The following is a 21,446-nucleotide window of genomic DNA, read 5'->3' on the forward strand; positions in this document are numbered from 1 at the left end:
CACCAAGCTGATTACTGACTAAAAGATCATGTTTTCATGCCATTTTAAGTCTTATTTTGATGTAACAAAGTGTTATATCTAAGTGTATGAGTTGTTAATGCCATTATATTGTACATTCAGACTTATTTGTGAACCCACAAGAGGTGGGAATTGTCTCATGAACCAATCACAGTCGAACATAACCTACCATATCCAATTATAACACAATGAAGGCATTGCCTCCTCTCACGTGACTTCTCCCATTCATTCTCAGTTACTCCCCACTAGGGATGGGCATATCGATCCTAAAGTATCGATATATCAATACTGATGCGAGTATCGATACTCAAATTAAAAATATCGATACTAAGGTGTGTTTTATTTACCAGTGATTTTGTTTATTTAACAAAAAGCAAGGCGTACAATGTGCATTGAATTGGACGTATAACCTATGTTAGGGAACAACTGTGCACGATATAACAATTTTCCTACTTATCTGAATGCACGCAAACGTTGCAAGACAGAACCAATCAATCACAGAGAGCATTCACTCACTTCAGACAGTGCATTCAAACAGGGCTGGGTTTCCCAAAAGTATCATAAGCATTGATGCTTTTGGGAACGGCAGCCCAGAGCAATGCTTATCAGAGGACAGAAAATAAAAACATGTTTGAGCTATTTCACAATAAACAAACTGAAATTGTAGCCTACGTAATTTGTGCAATTACATTTCTTTAAATTAACACTTAAAGTCCATTGATCATGTTTTGTAGTAATGTTAATATAAATTATACACCGTCAGAATAAAAATGTTGTATTTTATGTGTGCAACAGCCTGTCACTGGCAGCCCCTTATGAAACTAAGTATTTTCAATTATAGGTTTTGTAGTTACCACTACAGGAAACATATTTTAACCACGTGTAAAAAAATAAAAGTTAATTAGTTGCATACTAGGCAACTTAAATGTTAAAATGCATTTCAAATATAAAATTAAGGGTATAATTGCATATTTTACTCTTATTAATTTAATAAATGTAATAATTTAAAAGTTAAGTTTAGAAGTATCATATCGGTATCGATATCGATGATACTGGCCTTAAAAGTATCGGTATCGTATAGAAAACAAAATAAGTGGTATCGCCTATCCCTACTCCCCACCAAACTCAAAGCACGCTTTAGGGGGTATAAAGGGTTCATCCAAGGTCCTTAAATTGTCCTTAAAAGTACTTGAACTTGACTTTTTGAAATTTAAGGTCTGGAAAACCCTTGAAAATATCAATATTCCTGAAGAGGTACTTGAAAAGTACTTGAATTATTGAAAGAATGAATCTATGAAATAAGTGTTTAATTTTACAACAAGCACATCTTTTTTTTAAGCAAACTTCAACAACTCAATAAAACAATATTTTTTCGCTTCAGTTAATGTCATAAAACTAGCGAGCTAAGCCAGTAGTAGTATTGACAGTGTCGCGTTAACATGGCTGAAGGTGCGAAAAGAGGAACAGATGAACTGAATCAACTGAGTGAGTCATTTACGCTGGAACCACTACAACTAAACTAATGACTTCAACCCATTATTTATAGTGATTCACTAGCAAAAACCAGATCAAATTAAAACAGCCATTCATTTTTGAATTTCAACATCGTAATGATTTTATAAGCACTTATAGTGATTGGTGAAACTGAGCTTTTTGCAAATCATTTTTTTCAGATCAGGATTTCGGAGTGGGTTCGGGAATCTTTTTTTTAATTATTATTTTTTTTAAATTAAACAGTAGAAAACATCAAACCATTAAAGCAATACAGTTTAAAAAAGAAGAAAAAAAGATACAGTACAAATATAAATCCCTTAAGAAAAATAACCATGTTTTTTGCATAACCACAGTTTTACTACAAATACCATGGTTTAACTTTGGTTAGTGTAGGAAAACCATGGTTAATTTATTCTTACCATGGTTTAACTATACTGTTTTTGTTTTTCAAAATGACAAAAAAAGTTCTTGAAGTCCTTAAAAGTCCTGGAATTTAATTTTACGGTATCTGTACAAACCCTGGGTCTGTTAAAACTTAATGGGCTAAGGGTAGGAGAGAGAAATGCGGACCACCTCTGTAACTTTACCTGCTGGTGACTATGAATTTTTTCATCAAAATTTTTATGAATATAACGCCCCTGATTTTTAAAGCTTGAAGTTTGAAGGTAATATTGACCTTATAAATGTTTATGGGCTGTGATATGCTCGTGATGGTATAGAACAAAACAAACAGATATTTCTGTCAGGGCAGGTTGCTCTGTTCCAGCATGACATTACCCAGACTCACTGCATGACATTATATGCCACAACACTGAACGAAAATGTTTCAATGTTTTTTTGCAATTGTTTGTGTGTGGTCTGCAAGATCAGTTTGCAAGCAAGGAAAGTGCATGCATACCATAGGTAGTAGGTAATAGGTTTGTTGTCCTTTCTGTGCACAGTATCACATATACATCGCCATTTGCATACACTTGAATGCACTTGAGCCAGTTTGTTTTCACTGAGATGAATATCTCACGTGACGCAGGTGTTCATGAAGCTCTGAACATCTGTATATCTGTGATTGTAATCCTCTTATTTCCTGGCGTGATGAGTTCTTACAACAATCCAGCAGAGGGAGAGAAATGCATCGTCCAATTTCACCAAAGATCTGCAGTCTGCATCCTGTAATCAGCAGATCGCCACTCAAAAACCATCCGGGGAGTGACGTTCATCTCGTTCTGTAAAGCATGTGACCCTTTTCATTGTACTCCAGATAGAGAGAGAGATATAGGGAAGTTCATCACAGGGCGGACGTGACCTGGCAAGCTCAGCAGAAAGCTCTGTTATTTAGTTTGTCAGAAGCTGAGAGCAAGCATGCTTTATTTAGGGAAGCATTTCAAAATAAATTGTTTGGTGGTTGTTTATAGCTATAGTGAGCTTGTTTTAAACCTTTAACCCTGAGTTTTAAACTTTGGCTTGTAACTCATCTTGCACGATTTGTGCTACAGATATAATACCTCAAATGGGGCATCTTAGAGTGGTGCGTTATTGCTTACTAAACAATTAGGCTTACTCTTTATTTTATTTTAGTTTTTTAGTTTTGCCAAATATCATCATGCGAGGTGTTTTGTTATTAGCACAGCTCAGAAGTTACTTTGAAACCAAGCGGCTGGTTTCTGTTGTGACAGATTCATGAGCAACAGAGCCTGTTACAAAATCTACATTGATGAATCTTTCGACCCTCAAGTAAAATTCCCAGTGAAATGGATTCTTATTAAAATGACTTGATTATGACTGCAAACAATCACCAAACAACAGTAAATATGACCACACCTTTACAGTATTTCCTTCATGCAGGAACGAAAACAGTGCAAGCCTTAAAGTCAGATTCACAAACAAATGACTGTTATGACCTGGTTCTTTTTAACGAGTCAGACATAAATATTCACGAAACTGTCTTGTTTGCAAATTTAGAGGTTTGAAACACGCTCACATAGTCAGTGAATTGATTAAAAGTGGTTAATGAACAGGGTGGCCAGGTTTTCAAAACAAAACCTACCCAATTGCTGTTCAAAACTAGCCCAATCGCATTTCTAAGGGGGTTTCTGTAAAAATCGCCCTCCCAGGCGGTAAAATCCACTTTTTTGGCAGGGTTCCCCTGATAACATTAGCATTCAAAAGGCTAAATATCATATTGTTAGGGTTATTTCAATGCAGGGACATGAAAAACAACCCACACAGACAGTGTTAAAGGTCCACTAAACTGCTTTGAAACACACAGCGTTATTCCACGTATTTTTGTTTTTTATTTTTTTGTGAAGATTTATTTTTTGGCGTTTTTGCCTTTCATTGATAGGACAGTAGTTAGACAGGAAACAAAGTGGGAGTGAGAGGGGCGATGGGATCGGGAAAGGTCCGCGAGCCGGGACTTGAACACGGGATGCCCGAAGCGCAACAACGCTACATGTCGACACTTCCCACGAGGCTATCGGCGCCGACTATTCCACGTATTTTCAACTGAAACAGGAAAACAGGGTGGGACATATCAAGCTGCCCCACCCCCTTTTTTAAGTAGCCAGTAACGTTTCTTTTATTTCACAGCTTGTACCAGAGCTGCTGAGCTTGGTAAAGCTGCATTTGACAGCGTATGACAGCCACAATCTCGTTCATATTGCTGTAAAATATAGCATTCTGTGTTGAATTCAAATGGGTCCGATACGTTTTGTGGTCTGATATATGATCCGCTGTGTGTCTCTGGACTGAAGCCAACTGTGTGTGCGCTGCGGTGGTTCACATGACAGCACAAAACCAGACCTCATTCGTTCAATCTGAATCATTCCCTTTCCCCAAGATAGTGTACTGTGTGCCATTCACTGTACAGAAAATACTGATTCTGTGAACAAGTGACCGATTTCAGCTGCAGCTTCAGCTGCTATTTATACTGTAGGGGGCGGGACTTTTCGGTTCTACGGAGCATTTGATTGGACAGAAAGTCTGAGAAGCTAAAGTGCAGGGTGATGTAATTAAATTTGTTGATCTATAGTTGTAAGTTAAAACTGTAAAAGTTTTTAATGCTTTTATCTTTCAAATTGTTTTGGAGCATAAAGTAAAAAAACTTCAATTTTGATTTCATGGGGCCTTTAAAGTAACCAAACCGCAGACTTGGCAACACTGTTACTGGCTCTCTCACTGAACCGCCAGTAATTTTTTGGTTATGGCTGTGTGTCCACAAAAGCGTTTCTAGCCAGCTGAAAATGCCAGACATCTTATTTGAAAATGTTTGCTGTGGATGTTTTGTGAACGCTTTGGAGGCACAGTGTTTGTCACACAGTGCACAATGTGACGATGACGATCGTTGGTTTACCCAAAGTTATCAATTTTTCAACTCTTGGCAACCAGAAAAAATCCAAGCACAGCTTTCAGTGCCTTGTCATGCTGCTGTTTTGTTTTGTTTTTTTATACCCAGTGCTCCCATTACAAACAATTGAAAAAATATGCTGGTCTCAGGAAAAAATGCTTTGGTGAACATAAAGCCTTACTGTTATATAGTATACTTTAGATTTGTGAAGTGTCAGTTAGGCTACGTTTACACAAGTGCATTTTCGTTTTAAAACGCAGAACTTTTGCTACGGTTATGCCTGTTGTTTACACAACTCTGGCATTGTAGACCCTTGAAAACTGAGACTTTCGAAAATGTGGCAGGGTTCGGTATCGAGAACCGGTTCCATTTTAAAACCAGTTCCAAATAACCAGATCGTTTCTGAAACACAGCGAAAATGCAAGTGTAGATGAGGATCATTTTTAGTTTTAAAACGCTGTTTTAAAACGAAAACGTACTAGTGTGAACAGGGCCTTAATGTACCATCCAGTGCTGATTCTAACCGAAGGGGTTTGAGCAGCTTACAGTTGCTATGGTTACCTCCTCAGGCTAGAGCAGTTTCTGTTCATGTTCATGATCCATTTGACATGTGGTGAAAATACACACTCTTACTATAATTTAACTGTTTGTGTTAAAACATTCCTTATGCAAGATGGTATTTTAACTGTTTATATATTTATAAAAAAAAAAAAGTCCACTACAAACAGCATTTGCAATTAAACTATGGTCTTTATTAGGTTCTGGACCCGGAGCAGAACCACAGCTTCACCGACCACTATCTTAACGTGCCATTTGACCTCTCGCAAGTCCTCTTCATCGCCACAGCGAACACCACGGCCACCATCCCCCCTGCCTTACTGGACAGAATGGAGGTCCTCCAGGTGCCAGGTCAGAGTTCAGTTTCAGACAAAAAAGACAGTAGGATGTGGCACTGACAATGTGACATTTTAGTGATTCATTCCTGACTATTTTAACTCAAACACAATTAACTCTATCCTAAAACTGAGCAGATGTTTTTGTAGTTGAATGCTTGATTAGTTTATTGTAATTTGTGTTCTGAATATCAGCATGTGTGTCTCATTAGGATACACCCAAGAGGAGAAGGTAGAAATCGCCCATCGGCACCTGATCCCTCATCAGCTGGAGCAGCACGGACTGACCCCACAACAGCTCCAGATCCCACAGGACACCACAAAGGATATCATCAGCAAGTATGCACACAAACACACACAGTCAAGTGTTTTGTATTCTAAAGAGGTTCAAGCTGATAGCGGCACGTTATAAACAACATGGAGGACATTAGGACAAGATTAAAGTGTCCAACAGAAGCAGTCATTGTCGATTAAGAACTAATCTCACACACTAACAAATGAATCCACCTCTCCATCCACATCTATTTGTAAGTAAACATGCCACCTGCATTGTCTCTAAATAGTGATTTTTTGGTGATATATGATAGATTTTTATGACTGATTCTGGCGTAGGCATAAGGCCATAGGTAATCACAGCATGCTGATATACAGCCATATTGCACGCCTACGAGTGTGATATTGCATTTCTACAACAGTTTGACAACACAAGTGTGTAAATACACAAAAACAACAACAGGGCGTCTTTAAAAACCCTTTCTTTTGTCCAGAACTACTTCCTTCCGCCATAAATCTCAGTTTGACAGTTGAATAGCTGAGCCCAAGCCAAGTTACTAATTTGAAAACGTCACTTTAGAGCTAGTAATGAAGGAACATTGAGTTGCTTCATTAAAAGCTTATTGCATTACTGTATTAAAATCTCACTGTATTATGTAGAGTAACATGAAAGAGAGATGAAGTGAGCAAGCGTGATTACCTTCATCTGATACAGCATTCATTCTTCAGCTCAGTCTCATATTCACAATAAAACACTAGTTTGAATGTCCGCTGAGGAAAGCCATATATTTGTAGGAATACCGTAGGAATAGCGGTATCTTTGTCGTACTATCCTTTCATCTGTTGAGGGTGTTTCCCGATGACAGCGCTGCTCAGTGCATTTGTTGGGTGCGTCTTACAAGGTGTTGTTGAAAGTAAAAATAACTTTTTACATCATCATTACAACATACACATAATTACATGCATGTTTTTTGTTATTTAGTATTGACAGGTCCCACAGATTCTTTGGTTTTCCAGCATTTCATGTATTTGAACCCTTTCCAACAATGACTATGATTTTGAGATCCATCTTTTCACACTGAGGACAACTGAGAGACTCATATGCAACTATTACAGAAGGTTCAAACGTTCACTAATGCTTCAGAAGGGAACATTGCGTTAAGATCAGGGAATATTTGACTTATTCTGTCTTCTGAGGAACATGTAAATAAATGTGCACATCCTCATTCTGTTCAAAAGTTTTCACCCTTGGCTCTTGATGCAGTTTTTCCTTCCAAAGCGTCAGTGAGCATTTGAACCTTCTGTAATAGTTGCATATGAGCCCCTCAGTTGTCCTCAGTGTGAAAGATGGATCTCAAAATCATACAGTCATTGTTGGAAAGGGTTCAAATTAGTGGTGGGCCGTTATCGTCGTTAACGTGCTGCGTTAACGTGAGACTCTTATCGGGCGATAAAAAAATATAGCCGTTAATCTATTCTCAAAGTTGGTTTGGGAGCTGGGTCTATACTACGCAAGCTATGATGACTTTCAACTTGATATTTTAGCGCGGATGTATACGTAGCCGAATTGCACTGTAGGGGGCGAGAACGAGTCTTCGAACCTGTGTGTATGCCTACTGTGAAATTACCACATCAAACAATACGTGCTAACATGGATGCAGCTATGAAGCCGCCAGGTTTGCTTCAGGGCAGGGGCGTTGCTAGACCCTTTTTACTGGTGCACGTGCGTGAGTTATAATTTACTTTGATAATCCCGAAATAAAGACATTAAACTATATGCAACAACTGAATTGACGCTTCTAAAAGCAACGCAGTTTAACCGAAGACTATGCACGCAGATATCCATACCCATGCGCAAATGTGCATTTAACTGCAACGCGCACGTCGCGCAGCCTTTTACGCAGAAGTACATGCAGTGTAGGAATAGTTGGTTACACACGTTTGTATAGTTAATTGTGTTGAAAAATGCAATTGTCAAGTAGTTTGTGATGCATTTTGGAAACAGGAGATGAGCCCCTGGTCTAATGCGCCACCTGGCCCGTTCTCGAAGACTTACTTTTAGTCATTATTTGGGTAGCACACACATTCTGAATGCCTTCAGCAGAATTCAAATTAGCCATTTTAATCTAGATTAATCTAGATTAATTCCAAGATTACAGTGAGATTAATCTAGATTAATTCCAAGATTACAGTGAGATTAATCTAGATTAAAAAAATTAATCTATGCCCACCACTAGTTCAAATACATAAAATGCTGGAAAACCAAAGAATCTGTGGGACCTGTCAGTACTAAATAATAAAAAAACATGCATGTAATTATGTGTATGTTGTAATTATGATGTAAAAAGTTATTTTAACTTTCAACAACACCTTGTAAGAAGCAGCCAACAAATGCACTGAGCAGCACTGTCATCGAAAAACACCCTTAACAGATGAAAGGATAGTACGACAAAGATACCGCTATTCCCAGAAATATATGGCTTTCCTCAGCGGACATTGTTGGAAAGGGTTCAAATACACACCAAAAAAAATAAAAAATAGAATTTGTGGGACCTGAAGGACTTTTCTGTAGTGCAGTTTAACTATTCAGGACAAACAAGGGACTATATGTAAACATCTTTTATGTGAAATGTGTTATTCAGTTCAGTACTAAATAAAAAATAACATGCATTTTGTATGATCCCCTTATTTTGGTAAAATAATTAACATTTTGCAGATTCTACAAGGTGTATGTAAACGTTTGACTTCAACTGTATATATGTATATAATAAAATTTAAATGAAAAGAAAAAAATAAACAAGTAGCAAAATATATAGCACTTAAGGCTCTAAAAAGTTTGTACAACATTTGGAAATTAAGTAAATTTGAAGAGAGCATAACATCAGAAAAAGCAGCGTCTCACTGTTAAGAGAGATTATGGTGTGAAACAGAGGGGCAGCTTGGGTCACAGATGGGGCTTTCCAGCCAGGTCCCCTCCTGTAAACTATATCCTCTGCTGTCTCGCTCTCTCCTTCAAAACCGTATCTTATGACAGGCTGCCAAACTTCTCTTGTAAATGTCTGTAGTCCATCAGGGATTGTCAATTAGAGATGTTTGCAGAGCAAACTAATTAATTACCTCAGAGGTTGCTAATTTTGGGATGATTATCTGCTAAAAAGCAATCAATACATGGCCCTGGCCCAGCAGTGCCGGCTGTAATGACAGAGTGATTTGTGTGTGAACGTGTTTGTAGGTACACACGGGAGGCAGGCGTGCGCTCTTTGGAGAGGAAGATCGGGGCCATCTGTCGAGCTGTGGCTGTGAAGGTCGCTGAAGGTCATAAGGTCTCTAGAGCAGAGTCCCCCACTGAACAGCATGCAGGTAAAACTGGGGCTTTTTCATCTCGCACTTCATTGTTGTTTACGGCTGGAATTACACCAGCTCCCCCGGCTCTGCTTCAGTCGTAGACTCAGGATTGATGGTAATAGCCTTTGGGCAAAGATAAAACAGTCAGTCCCAGTGTGCGCTTGTCTATTGCATTCTGATGACGATCTCCGCCCACAGTAAAATGTCATTGGATGAAAAAAAAAAAAGTGTACACATAGCTACATATTAAATCTTAAGTATGTTCTGATTAGCTGGGATGACACTTTGTGCAGCATTTTGCTTTCACTGAAAACAGGAAAATGTATATGATGCTGAAAACACATTGCATCGCCTGGTTTGGACGCAATTATGTAATTATGAAGCAGAAGTCACTTTCAATGACAAACCCTATTCAATTCTTTGAATAAAAACTTGATTCAAAAACATTCGATAACAAAACTATTTGTTTATATTTGTCTAAAATAAAGTAAATGTAAACAAAATAATATTTCAATAAAATTAAATAAGAAATTAGTTATAATATATTAAATATATAAAAATGGTAATTATGTTATTGTATTATCAAAAATATATTTAATAAAATAGATTCAGTTATAATAATATATAATATAATAAATAAATATTAAACAAAATACATGAAATTAATAAAAAATAAATACATTTTAAATAACTAAAAAAATATATTTTTTTCATATTTATAAAATCAAATTAAAATATATAATATTAAATTCTTATATAATATATTGAATATTTAACAAATATTAAAATATATAGTTATTTTATTGCAAAGTATTTCAATTAAATTAAATAATAATAAATTAATTATCTTAATATATTAAATATAAAAAAATTGTAATTATGTTATTGTATTATCAAAAAATCTTTTTAATAAAATAAAATAGATGAAATATAATAATATATAATATGTTAAATGTTTAATAAAATATGTTAAATAAAATAAATAAATAAAAATAAAATGATTTGTTATCAATTTATTATTTATTAAATAATAAAACTATTTTTACAATATTAGTTTAACAAATGTAAAAAAGTTATTTTAATGTAAAGTATTTCAATTAAATAAAAAATAATTAATTAATTATATTAATATTTTAAATATATATAAATGGTAATTATGTTATTGTATTATCAAAAACATATTTAATATAATAAAATAGATTCAGTTATTTAATATTAAATAATATTAATATTTTTTATTTAAATAATGTATTAAATAAATGTTTAACAAAATATATTAAATAAATTATATCAAAGGAACAAAAAATATTTTCTTATCTTTTTTATAAAATAAAATAATTAAAAATAAAAATAGATTTTTATCATCAATTTAGTATTAATAAAATAATTAAATTAAATCATTAAATTTTTATGTAATATAGTGAATATATAACAAACGTTAAAATAAGTAGTTATTTTAATGCAAAGTATTTTAATATGATTTAAAAAATAAAACATTTATTTAATTAATTAACTATACAGTGTTTATGAGTTTAAAATAAAATGAATGTAAATGATAAATTTCAATTAAATTAATAATAAATTAATTATAATATATTAAATATATAAAAATGTAATTATGATATTGTGTTATTAAAAATATAATAAAATAGATTAAATTATAATATTATATAATATTATATTATTAAATAAATATAAAATAAAATAGATTAAATTAATACAATAAATAAATACAAAAAATGTATTAATTTATTATTTATAAAATAAAATAATTAAATTATCTTAAATTATTATTAAATATTATATGGTATATTGACTATATAATGAATGTTAAAATAAATAATTGTTATTTTATTGTCAATGCAAAGTATTTTGATTTATAAAATAAAACAATAAAATTCTAATAAATTTAATTAACTGTAATGTAATATTATACTAAATATTTAAAAATGTTAAAACAAATACAATTATTAAATTGTATTGTATTTTGCTTCATAAAATACCATAATTACAAAATTAAATTATAATTTGTTCAATATTTATTTAGTTATCAATGATAAATATTTTTAATTAAAAAATATATATATAAAGAAATTACATATTTATTTTATTATCACTGGAATTTTCATTTTATTTTCCTCACCCTCTTTTTAAAATACTAGCATCTGTATCATCTTTAAAAATCCCCATAATGATGGACCACTTGTCTTGCATCTGGTAGCAAACTCTGAGGATGCATTCGGTTGAGGAACACTATTCTGTATGTGTATCATGTATTGCTTCCTGACAGCAGTGGCTCAGAAAGAGTTTAGCATTCCCTACAACATACAGACGGCTGACTTCAGCACAATCCATAACACATACTTACCCTCGCTGTGCCACACAGACTGAATCAAGTACACACTAACTCTAGAAGTGTGTTCAGACTGAAGAGCGTGTGTAAAGAACCCATGCTGAGAAATTATCTAACGTACAGTCAGAAACTGATTCTCACACATTATGAAAACCTCAGCACACACAAGCACATATTGGTCATCAATCTCTGTAAGCACGAGCCCCCTGAGGGGTGGAGGAGGGTAAAGCGTGCTAACAGACGGCCTTAGACCCCCCCCCCCCCTTCACGTCTCGCTGCAGCTGCTCCTCTGTAACAGAAGTAATAGCACAGCCAGTTAACACTCTGTTCAAACTCTGATTTAGCCCAACTCTGCTTCTCAATCCTCTCCTGCATGGCCCATGTTTGCGGTGAGATTTAGAGAGATGAGGGTCAGGGGTTTTCTTTTGCTCTCCATGTTGCCTGGTGGCCAGAATAAAGCTTTGAAATGAGTGTATGAGCGCTTTATTTTACATTCTGTCTTTCGCTGTAGCAGGTGTTGTTCTTAGTCTGAACATCATGACAGCTGTCGCATGTTCTTCCTGCTGTTATCTTAACTCTTTCAGTACGTTCAGTACATCTCGCTCTTCTTATGGTTCAGTGTCTGTATTAACCTCCTAAGTTACAGGGAAATGAAAGAGTTGGTTGTTTAGGTAGCCATCTGATTCTGATTTACTTTTCTCACAATTGCAAGTTTACATAAAAATTCACAATTCTGACTTTTTTTGTAAATGTGAGTTTGTATCTCGCAGTTCTGACTTTTTTCTCTTTTGTATGTTTATATCTCGCAATTCTGACTTTTCCCTTACAATTCAGATTTTTTGTGAATGCGTGTTTGTATCTCGAAATTCTGACTTTTTTCCTCACAATTCTGACTTTTTTTTGTGCGTGTTTGTATCTCGAAATTCTGACTTTTTTCGACTTTTTTGTGAATGTGAGTTTGTATCTCGCAGTTTCTGACTTTTTTTGTCTCGATTCAGATTTTTTTTGTGAATGCGTGTTTGTATCTCGAAATTCTGACTTTTCCTCACAATTCTGACTTTTTTTTGTGCGTGTTTGTATCTCGAAATTCTGACTTTTTTTGTGCGTGTTTGTATCTCGAAATTCTGACTTTTTTCGACTTTTTTGTGAATGTGAGTTTGTATCTCGCAGTTTCTGACTTTTTTTGTCTCGATTCAGATTTTTTTTGTGAATGCGTGTTTGTATCTCGAAATTCTGACTTTTTCCCTCACAATTCTGACTTTTTTTGTGCGAGTTTGTATCTCGCAATTCTGACTTTTTTTTTCAACTTTTTTGTGAATGCGTGTTTGTATCTCGAAATTCTGACTTTTTTCCTCACAATTGTGAGTATATCTCGCAGTTCTGACTTTTTTTGCAAATGTGTTTTTTTTTTACTTTTTTGTGAATGTGAGTTTGTATCTCGAAATTCTGACTTTTTTCCTCACAATTCTGACTTTTTTGTGAATGTGGGTTTGTATCTCGAAATTCTGACTTTTTTCCTCACAATTCTGACTTTTTTGTGAATGTGGGTTTGTATCTCGAAATTCTGACTTTTTTCCTCACAATTCTGACTTTTTTGTAAATGCGAGTTTGTATCTCGAAATTCTGACTTTTTTTGTCTCGATTCAGATTTTTTTTGTGAATGCGTGTTTGTATCTCGAAATTCTGACTTTTTTCCTCACAATTCTGACTTTTTTGTGAATGTGGGTTTGTATCTCGAAATTCTGACTTTTTTCCTCACAATTCTGACTTTTTTGTGAATGTGAGTTTGTATCTCGCAGTTTCTGACTTTTTTTTGTCTCGATTCAGATTTTTTTTGTGAATGCGTGTTTGTATCTCGAAATTCTGACTTTTCCTCACAATTCTGACTTTTTTTTGTGCGTGTTTGTATCTCGAAATTCTGACTTTTTTTGTGCGTGTTTGTATCTCGAAATTCTGACTTTTTTCGACTTTTTTGTGAATGTGAGTTTGTATCTCGCAGTTTCTGACTTTTTTTGTCTCGATTCAGATTTTTTTTGTGAATGCGTGTTTGTATCTCGAAATTCTGACTTTTTCCCTCACAATTCTGACTTTTTTGTGCGAGTTTGTATCTCGCAATTCTGACTTTTTTTTTCAACTTTTTTGTGAATGCGTGTTTGTATCTCGAAATTCTGACTTTTTTCCTCACAATTGTGAGTATATCTCGCAGTTCTGACTTTTTTTGCAAATGTGTTTTTTTTTTTAACTTTTTTGTGAATGTGAGTTTGTATCTCGAAATTCTGACTTTTTTCCTCACAATTCTGACTTTTTTGTGAATGTGGGTTTGTATCTCGAAATTCTGACTTTTTTCCTCACAATTCTGACTTTTTTGTAAATGCGAGTTTGTATCTCGAAATTCTGACTTTTTTTTAACTTTTTTGTGAATGTGAGTTTGTTTCTCGAAATTCTGACTTTTTTTCCTCACAATTATGACTTTTTTGTGAATGTGGGTTTGTATCTCGAAATTCTGACTTTTTTCCTCACAATTCTGACTTTTTTGTGAATGTGGGTTTGTATCTCGAAATTCGGACTATTTTTTTTTTTAACTTTTTTGTAAATGCGAGTTTGTATCTTGAAATTCGGACTATTTTTTTTTACTTTTTTGTGAATGCGAGTTTGTATCTCGAAATTCTGACTATTTTTTTTTTTTTACTTTTTTGTGAATGCGAGTTTGTATCTCGCAGTTCTGACTTTTTTCCTCACAATTGCAAGTTTTTATAAAGCAGCTCTCTTTTTTTGCAGATGTGAGTTTGTATCTAGCAATTCAGGTTTTCTTGGGATTGCAAATTTGTATCTCACAATTCTGACTTTTTTCTTGCAATTGCAAGTTTGTATCTCACAGTTTTTACTTTTTTTTTCAATTGCGAATGCGCCTTTATATCTCACAATTCAGATTTTTTGTTCTCAGAATTGTGACTTAACTTGCAATTGCATGTAATAAACGGAGAATTGCGAGATATAAACCCGCAATTCTGAGAAAAAAAATCACAATTGTAAGTTTATATCTTTAATTCTGACTTTATTTCTCAGAAATTTGAGTTTAAATGTCGCAATTAAAGATGTAAGCTCGCAATTGTGAGGAAAAAAATGTCACAATTGTGAGACAAAAGGTTGCAATTACAATTTTTATTTAATAGTGGAAACCGGCTTCTATAGAATATACTGTGGATGTAACATTATGCAAGTTTTCAGTAATTATTGGCATCTAACATAAGGATTGTAAAATAAAGCAAGTACAATTTGATTGGTCATGTGACCAACATTTTTTAGAAGAACTACTGATTTCCTTGTTTAAACAAAATAAAATAATCAAATCAGTTAAATTAAATCACATTAATTATAGTGTATAGTGTTTCTAAGGTGAAAAAAAAAATTAAATTAAAATAAATTATTAATAATTAATTATTATGAAAGCAAGCTTTTTTTCTTGAGAATGGTGCACTGATCATGCACAATGAAATCTAAAAAACAAAATATATCTTCTCTCAGAATGGCACACACACTTTAATTCTTTGTTCTTCAGAGCATGAGGCTCCTCCTTTGCATGTCATTAACAGTCTAGTCACATGACTTGTGGGCAGCAAGGGGTATGTATATAATTGTGTGTCTTGCCAAGGGCTAATACACAACACTCACATTAAAAAAAAATATAGACACATGGATGTACGCTGAAAGTAAATACACCCTGAAGCTGCCTTCTTTATTGTGTATGATATTAAAACCTATAATACCTTATTCTTTCCTCACAAAATTAAGATAACACCTGCTCTCCGCCTTAGCTGGACCCCTGTGGCATTTTTCTACAGCCTATAATTCTCCATTATTTCACACAGATCCCTTTCTCGCTTTTCTTTTCACTTTTCTCCCCTCCGGTCTCAATGTCTGTCACCTTTCTTAATGAAAAGCCTTAAATAGACATGATAATAGAAGTGCCAGCGTGATAAAATTGTGTAGTTTTTTCTGTCTTGTAATTCACTTTTCTTAATATGGTTTCATCTCTGCTTAAATTGAGTTTACTTTTAGTTCATCAAATGTCAATCACCTATCAATTTTTAAATTAAAACTTAAAACCACCTTTAAAATGTTTACCCACCAAAGATCTCTGTATCTTTCAGACCAGAATACAGAGAACAAGGAGGAGGATTCTGGGATAGCGGCACCGCCAGAGATGCCAATTGTTATTGACCACATTGCCCTTAAGGATATTCTTGGACCGCCAATCTTTGAAATGGAGGTTAGTATCAAATAAATGCCTGAAGGGTCTTTGTGTCTATTCAGGAAATGTTTCTAATTAACTTCCATATAATAAAGTCAAATCTCCACAAAAAATCTCCACATAATGGTTTTTAACATTGACAATAATAAGAAATGTTTCTTGTGCACAAATCAGCATATTAGAATGATTTCTGAAAGATCATGTGACACTGAAGGCTGGCGTAATGATGCTGAAAATTCAGCTTTGCAACACAGGAATAAATTACATTTTGAAATATATTCAAATAGAAAACAGTTCATGTAAATTGTAATAATATTTCAGAATATTACTGTTTTTGTATTCAAGTAAATGCAGCCTTGATGAGAAAAAGAGACTTCTTTGAAAAACATTTTAAAATGTATGTCTAGGGACCAGCATATCATATGGATTTGGGAGTAGGCTCTTGCAACCACCCAGAACATTGTAGCAACTGCATAGCAACCACCGAACTCACAGCAGCAAGTTTTGAATGAGCAAGCACCTCTAACATTTTCTTCCTAAAATGTCAAAGTCTAGTAGTTTGTGCCGAAGTCATTATCAGTGCGTTCTAGTGTATCGTTCTTCATTTGTCCACAAACCTTTCGGACTGCTAGCCCCTGGCCCTGTGGTGTGCTGTTGTGTTTCTCAGAGGAGAAGTGCTCTCTCTTCTCAGTAATGGAGGCTGCATTCCTGCCATGCCTATGGGGACGGGTCAGGGAGAGACCAGAGGCAGCCAAAGTCAGCCTGTTTGAGTTCTGCTGAACTATCACACACATCTTCTCCTTCAAAAACTTGTTGGCTTGTTAGCACTTGACTTTCTGCAGTTAGTTTACCAAGTATACAAATAGACAGAAGTCAGCGTTTTTAAAAGAAACATTTATAGAATCAGGCTTTCTTTCCATAGAGTTCTTTTAAAGGTATAGTTCACCCAAATGATGATGATAAACTTGTGCTTTCTTGGTTTTTGGTTTAAGAGATGAAGTCGGCAACACTGACTTATCGCCGCAGTAGTTTGTGCACTTGTGTGCATGTTTCATATAGATTATATAATCTGAGAATATTTGTTTTACATTTGAATTGGCTCATTTTAAAGTTTCGAAGTTTCGCACTCAAGTTCAAAGAGACCGAGACGGCAGAAAGCGCATCCTGTTTTCTTTAATTATTTTACAAAAGCGCAACATTTCGTTGTGAGTGCACACAAATAAATGTAGAGTCTTTACAGATTCGAAAGATGTATTACTTCTCTGTATGCCCAGAAATGACGGAGTATTTTAAGAGCAAGTGATCACACCGGCGCTTCCATCTGCCATGCAGTTAGCGCGCTACTGTTTAGCTTCCCTACTTCGTACAGACACTTGAAGAGTGCACATTTTTCTAGGTTAACATTAGAAATCTTTTAATTTATAGCAGCCATATAAAGTTACTACTACATCTTTCCAATGAAAAGCCAGGGGTTGAGGTTTGATGAATGATAGGTGAGCGTTTGGATGTCCTGTCCGATGTACTGTATTACCACATAGACCAGTCATGGACTGCGTGACATTTTTTTTTCTGTGACTAAGAAAATTTTGGTTGACCAAGCCTTTTCTCGTCGACTATTACACTACACTAAACCAATGTCAATGACTAATGTCACATGGACTATTTTAACAATGTCTTTACTACATTTCTCTGGGCCTTGAATGTGTTAGTTACATTGCTGTCTATGCAGGGTCAGATTTCATCAGAAATATTTTAATTTGTGTTCCGAAGATGAACAAAGTTCTTTTGTGTTAGGAACAACATGTATGACAAGTATGTAACCAGATCTGTCTATGTTTGTAGGTGTCAGAGCGACTGACCCTACCAGGTGTGGCGATCGGACTGGCCTGGACTCCAATGGGTGGAGAGATCATGTTTGTGGAGGCCAGTCGTATGGAAGGAGAAGGTCAGTTGACTCTGACAGGACAGCTGGGCGATGTCATGAAGGAATCAGCCCATTTAGCTATCAGCTGGCTCCGCAGCAATGCCAAAACGTACCTCCTCACTAATGGTAAGTTACAGACATACACTAGAAATCTCTGTGAATATTTTTTTTAAATACAATGTATTTTTAAAAGGGTCATGAACTGAGAAACCAAAATTCCCTTTTGACATCTAAGAGGTCATTGTATTATAAAAGCTCAACTCAAAACTCAAAACTTTCTTGTTAGTCTAACAGCTTATATTGAAGTCAATCTGCCAAAACCACAGGTTGTGGAATGTGCCACTTTAGGGGCCGTTCACATGTCGCACCTAAAAACGCGTGGAAAACGCTAGGCGCTTTCTTCCTTATCAACAAAGCGCTCGGGCGCTTGCGCTCCGGAAGCCTCTGCCATTTCTTAGCAACCATCAGCTGCGCTCTAGCTCCAAGCCTATGCGTCTCCATGCATTGTTTCTTCTATTAGCGTCAAAATAATGGGGGCTTGACAAATCATAAAGTTCAGGAAATCCCTGGACCACAATGATGAGCTGCTCCTCCATGTTTCTGCTGAGGTTTCAATGTAACGGAAAAACGTGAGGAAGCTGATTGGTTGGTTCATGTCACATGACCTGCGGTGCGCATTGCGGCATTCTGAAAAGTTAGGATGTTTTTATCTCGATGCGGCGCGGACGCGCCTGGAAAAAACGAGCGCGTCGCACGGCGTGCACGTCGCGACCGCGTCGCTTCCATTATGCGCACGCAAGCTGCGCGTCTACATTTGAAATTTGAAAAGACGCTACATGTGAATGGCCCCTTATGATGTAAAAGTGTGGCAAACACCACCTCAGCAGAAGAAGATGATCAATGCCTGCTTCAACATCACTGCCTGTTTGTAACGAGAGGCGAATACAGGTCTACGCAGAAATCAAATAATAAAGACTTTTGCGTTATGGATGTGACATAAATGCTTAGAGAATGTATGTGTTACCAGTAGGGCTGCATGATAAATCGCATGCGATTGTCACGCGTATCTCATCAGTAAAGCCGGTTCTGTGATTAGTACTAAATCTCCATCACGTGCATTCAGAATGTCGCGGCATTTAAAACACAGAGCCGTAGATTACTGACAAGCTATGGGCAGTGGATGGCCACCAGACCTATAAAAGTTGAAAAAAAAAAAACTTGCACAGACAAATCCAAATTACACCCTGCGGCTCGTGACGATACATTGATGTCCTAAGACACGAAACTATCAGTTTTTGCAAGAAATTGAACAGTATTTATATCACTTTTTACCTTTGATACACAGCCACGTCCAACTGTAATGAGCACAAGCTTTCCATCCGGCTCGTTACACATGTACGCGCTCTGGCGTAGAATACGCAAACGCCGTAAGGGGAAATCGGTGAAAAGTCCCGGATGAGTTTGCGCAAGCAAACATAATCTTTTAGCTTTAAATCGGTTTGAACAATCAGGATAAGCGCAAGTAATTACCATTTTGAATAGCCGCTATACCCACAATCTGTGTGCACTGTGTAAACAATGAGTGTCGTATACATGCGACAGATCGCTTCCAGCGTTTGTGTATTCTACGCCAGAGCGCTTACACATGTAACGTGCCTGATGCTAAACTCGTGCTCATGACAGTTGGACTTGGCTGTGTATCAAAGGTAAAAAATGATATAAATACTGTTCAGTTTCTCGCAAAAAACGATCGTTTCGTGTCTTAGGACATCAGTATATCGTCACGAGCCGCGGGGTGTAATTTGGATTTGTCTGTGCATGTTTTTTTTTTTCTTTTTATAGGTCTGGTGCCCATCCACTGCCATTATATGGCTGGCAGACTGCACCGGTTTGAGTTAAAAATCTTCGTTTGTGTTCTGCTGAAGAAACAAAGTCACCTACATCTTGGATGCACTGGGGGAAAGCAGATAAACATCAAATTATCATTTTTGGGTGAACTATGCCTTTAATGGTAAGGTTGACGTCTATTCTGATGAGGGGGGCGAAACAGGACATAAAATTGCTTATTATTACTATTACTTCTAAATTATGATGTTCTTTGATGTAAAAATCTTGATAACATTATAAGGGGACCTCAGAGAACTGCAAAATAATAAAAAAGGGCAGTTCATGACTCTTTTAAATGTAATTTATTCCTGTGATGGCAAAGAATTTTCAACAGCCATTGAATGATTTATATTGTGTGTGTTTGAATGATGTTGTTGTAGGCAGCGCTGATCCTCTGGAGGGTACCGATATCCACTTGCACTTCCCAGCAGGTGCCGTCACTAAGGACGGACCCTCCGCCGGTGTTACCATAGTAACGTGCCTGGCCTCGCTGTTGAGCGGGCGACTGGTGCGCTCGGATGTGGCCATGACCGGCGAGATCACTCTAAGAGGACTGGTGCTCCCGGTGAGGACCCTGAAGCACAAGCCTCACAGAAAACTGATTTTATTTAAAAACCATTCATCATCTGAAGTTGCTGATATACATTGTCTGATCTCACAAGATGTATCTTGTCTTTCAACAGGTGGGAGGTATAAAAGATAAAGTGTTGGCAGCTCATCGGGCCAATCTGAAAAGAATTATCATTCCCAAGCGCAACGAGAAAGATCTGGAGGAGATACCTGCTCATGTGCGAGCTGACCTGGATTTTGTTTTAGCCAGCACTCTGGATGAAGTCCTGAACGCGGCCTTCGATGGCGGGTTTCCTGCAGCTGTTAGTCGTCCACAAGTTGTCAGTAAACTCTGAAAAAGATTGTTAGACAATCTCATAAACCAAGACTTTTACACTAAGCACTTATTGTTTGTCACCTTATGCATTAAATACTAGCAAATCAGCTTTATTCAAGCCAATGTTAATTTTCCTCCAATTCATTTATGATTTAATAAACTCTGAATTACAGATTGTTGTTGACATTGTAAGAGCATAGTAGAGTTCATGAAGAACTGACAAAAGTTAATTTGTGAAATTTGAGATGTTTATACTGTAGATAATTATACAAATGCACTGTTATTTTGAGAATTGTGATTTAACCAAGTGTTTTTCATTAAATGAATAAGACTAATGAAAGTCAAAGTTCTTAAACATGAAAACTGGAATTCTTTAATATGTTGACAACTACATACAATTAAAACATGTGGATGTCAAAATGTCTTTAAAATGAAGGTTAGCATTAAATAACTGCCTGGAAAAAGTGTTGCTACAGGAAATGTTTCTAGAATTGGTAGCAAGCCTCATTCTTCCTTTAAGAAGTCACGAGCAGTTTACAGTGTCTCATTTGCAGTGTTGTTCATAGAACATCATATGGCAATTTACAGTCTGACCATTTATATTTACTTCTTGTTGAATCAGAGTTTTGAATACATTTTGACATCAGAATAATAAATGTGATTTCATAATTTTCTAAATGTTACATATAAAATTTACAATATACAAAATATTGCCACCAGGGTTTTCACAACAAAACCCGCTAAATAAAAATTACATTGCCATTTTGCCAATAAATACCAT

General features: G+C 35.7%; 1 protein-coding gene across 1 annotated transcript in view; it reads left to right on the plus strand.

Moving 5' to 3' along the window:
- Positions 1–21,446, plus strand: part of lonp2 (lon peptidase 2, peroxisomal) — a 36,824-nt gene extending 15,378 nt beyond the window's left edge. Inside the window, exons 9-15 of the mRNA XM_073850797.1 lie at positions 5,611–5,761; positions 5,958–6,084; positions 9,251–9,378; positions 15,868–15,986; positions 17,811–18,018; positions 20,160–20,344; positions 20,463–21,446. Of these exons, the coding sequence (XP_073706898.1) occupies positions 5,611–5,761; positions 5,958–6,084; positions 9,251–9,378; positions 15,868–15,986; positions 17,811–18,018; positions 20,160–20,344; positions 20,463–20,684 (1,140 nt within the window). The 3' untranslated portion in view covers positions 20,685–21,446. The remainder of the gene's footprint in view (positions 1–5,610; positions 5,762–5,957; positions 6,085–9,250; positions 9,379–15,867; positions 15,987–17,810; positions 18,019–20,159; positions 20,345–20,462) is intronic.

This window comes from Garra rufa, chromosome 11, assembly GCF_049309525.1.
Source record: "Garra rufa chromosome 11, GarRuf1.0, whole genome shotgun sequence".
NCBI lineage: Eukaryota > Metazoa > Chordata > Actinopteri > Cypriniformes > Cyprinidae > Garra > Garra rufa.